Genomic DNA, 1,807 nt, shown 5'->3' on the forward strand with positions numbered 1-1,807 from the left:
TGCTCAACCTCACCGACCGCCAGGTCAAAATCTGGTTCCAGAACCGGCGGATGAAGGAGAAGAAGCTGAACCGGGACCGGCTGCAGTACTACACCACCGGGAACCCGCTGCTCTAACCGGGACACTCAGTGCGCGAGAACAGACCACGCGCAAGACAAGCGCGGTGGATAAATTCAAGTTCGCGGGTGGATGCAGGCCACATTCCGCCTCTCTTCCGGACGGTGTGTGTGTGTGTGTGTGTGTGTGTGTGTGTGTTCCTGACAGGCTGTGAGAAACTGGAATCCGCGCGTGTGTCTGAAACTGGAATCAGGATTTCTGGAGACTATGAGCTCATGCGTGTCTCGCTCTGCACTCAAAACAAACAAACAAACAAACAAACAAACAAACAAACAAACAAACAACACGTACAACATTGCACGTGCCCCACCAAAGGACATCCGCCTCATAAGCAAAGCATTTGCAATAATTTTAACAAATGACATCAAGTGGACATTATTATTATTATTATTATTATTATTATTATTATTATTATTATTATTATTATCAGGAATTGCTGTGTCGGATATTTTGTGGCAATATTATGTTCCCTTGATGCCCAGTGCACTGTGTGTGTGTGTGTGTGTGTGTGTGTGTGTGTGTGTGTGTGTGTGTGTGTGTGTGTGTGTGTGTGTGTGTGTGTGTGTGTGTGTGTGTGAGAGAGAGACAGGGAGAGAGAGAGAGAGAGAGAGAGTGTGTGTGTGAGAGAGAGAGTTTGAAGCGCGTGATGAGTACCGTTCTCAGTAGCTTCATCCATGATGGCGCGCGCCATGAGGTTCGATGTCAGTGCCCTTATTTTATTATTTGGGTCTAATTGTTTAATGGTGTTTATTATTGTTTATTATTGTTTATTTTTCTTTCACAATTTATTTTTTTCATCCGATTATTCTGTTTGTACTATTGCGCACGCACAATTAGAGAATATTATGAAATTCAGTAATTAGACTCGTTTTTACCTCTATCTATCTATCTATCTATCTATCTATCTATCTATCTATCTATCTATCTATCTATCTATCTATCTGTTTCTGGGCTGTATGAATGAAGGCGGCGTGTTTACATCCGCATGCACGTTCTATTCGATTACGGAAAAGGCTTCAGGTGCTCGAGCTGTTTTTAATTACAGCACGCGGGTGTGAAAGTAAAACCTGGCGGATATTTGAAGTCTAAAGCCAGCAGCCATCTTGCTCTTTTCACACACACACACACACACACACACACACACACACACACACACACACACACACACACACACACACACACACACACACACACACACACACACACCGGACAAAGAATATAGAATTTAGGACCTCAGGAAGACTAGCGAACTGTTATGGCGTAAGCTAATCCTTTAATAAAAAATAGGAAACGAAATAACAACAGCCCATATAGGCCTACAGCAAACACAGAGCACGGAGGAGATGCTATATTTCATTCAATTAAATTTCATATATTGTTTATTTGACAGGGACAGTGCACAACATACAATTGAGCCAGATTATAGCCCTAAGGCTAATTTTCATCTGTAGTCCCTGGACAGGAAGGTGTTAGGATAAAAAGGGATTAAAATTCATAATGATACAAACATGTGACAATAATACAAGGGGTGGTGGATACAATGCAATACAATGGGTACAATGGATTCAACATACAGCTGGAAACACAGAGAGGTAGGGCTATGACACATTCACTCTTATATTTCGATTGAGAGATGACCTCTGCCAATTGGAACAGGGTTATTAGGAGCACAATACTAGTTTACTTTATT

The 1,807-nt window shown here is 42.0% G+C and overlaps 1 protein-coding gene across 1 annotated transcript in view; it reads left to right on the forward strand.

The window, feature by feature from the left end:
* The window catches only part of hoxa11b (homeobox A11b), a 4,622-nt gene extending 3,438 nt beyond the window's left edge, over nt 1-1,184 (forward strand). The window contains exon 2 of the mRNA XM_063197928.1: nt 1-1,184. This exon is cut by the window's left edge and continues 120 nt beyond it. Within this exon, the coding sequence (XP_063053998.1) occupies nt 1-116 (116 nt within the window). The 3' untranslated portion in view covers nt 117-1,184.
* The last annotated feature ends 623 nt before the right edge of the window (nt 1,185-1,807 follow it).

This window comes from Engraulis encrasicolus, chromosome 5 (assembly GCF_034702125.1).
Source record: "Engraulis encrasicolus isolate BLACKSEA-1 chromosome 5, IST_EnEncr_1.0, whole genome shotgun sequence".
Classification (NCBI taxonomy): Eukaryota; Metazoa; Chordata; class Actinopteri; order Clupeiformes; family Engraulidae; genus Engraulis; species Engraulis encrasicolus.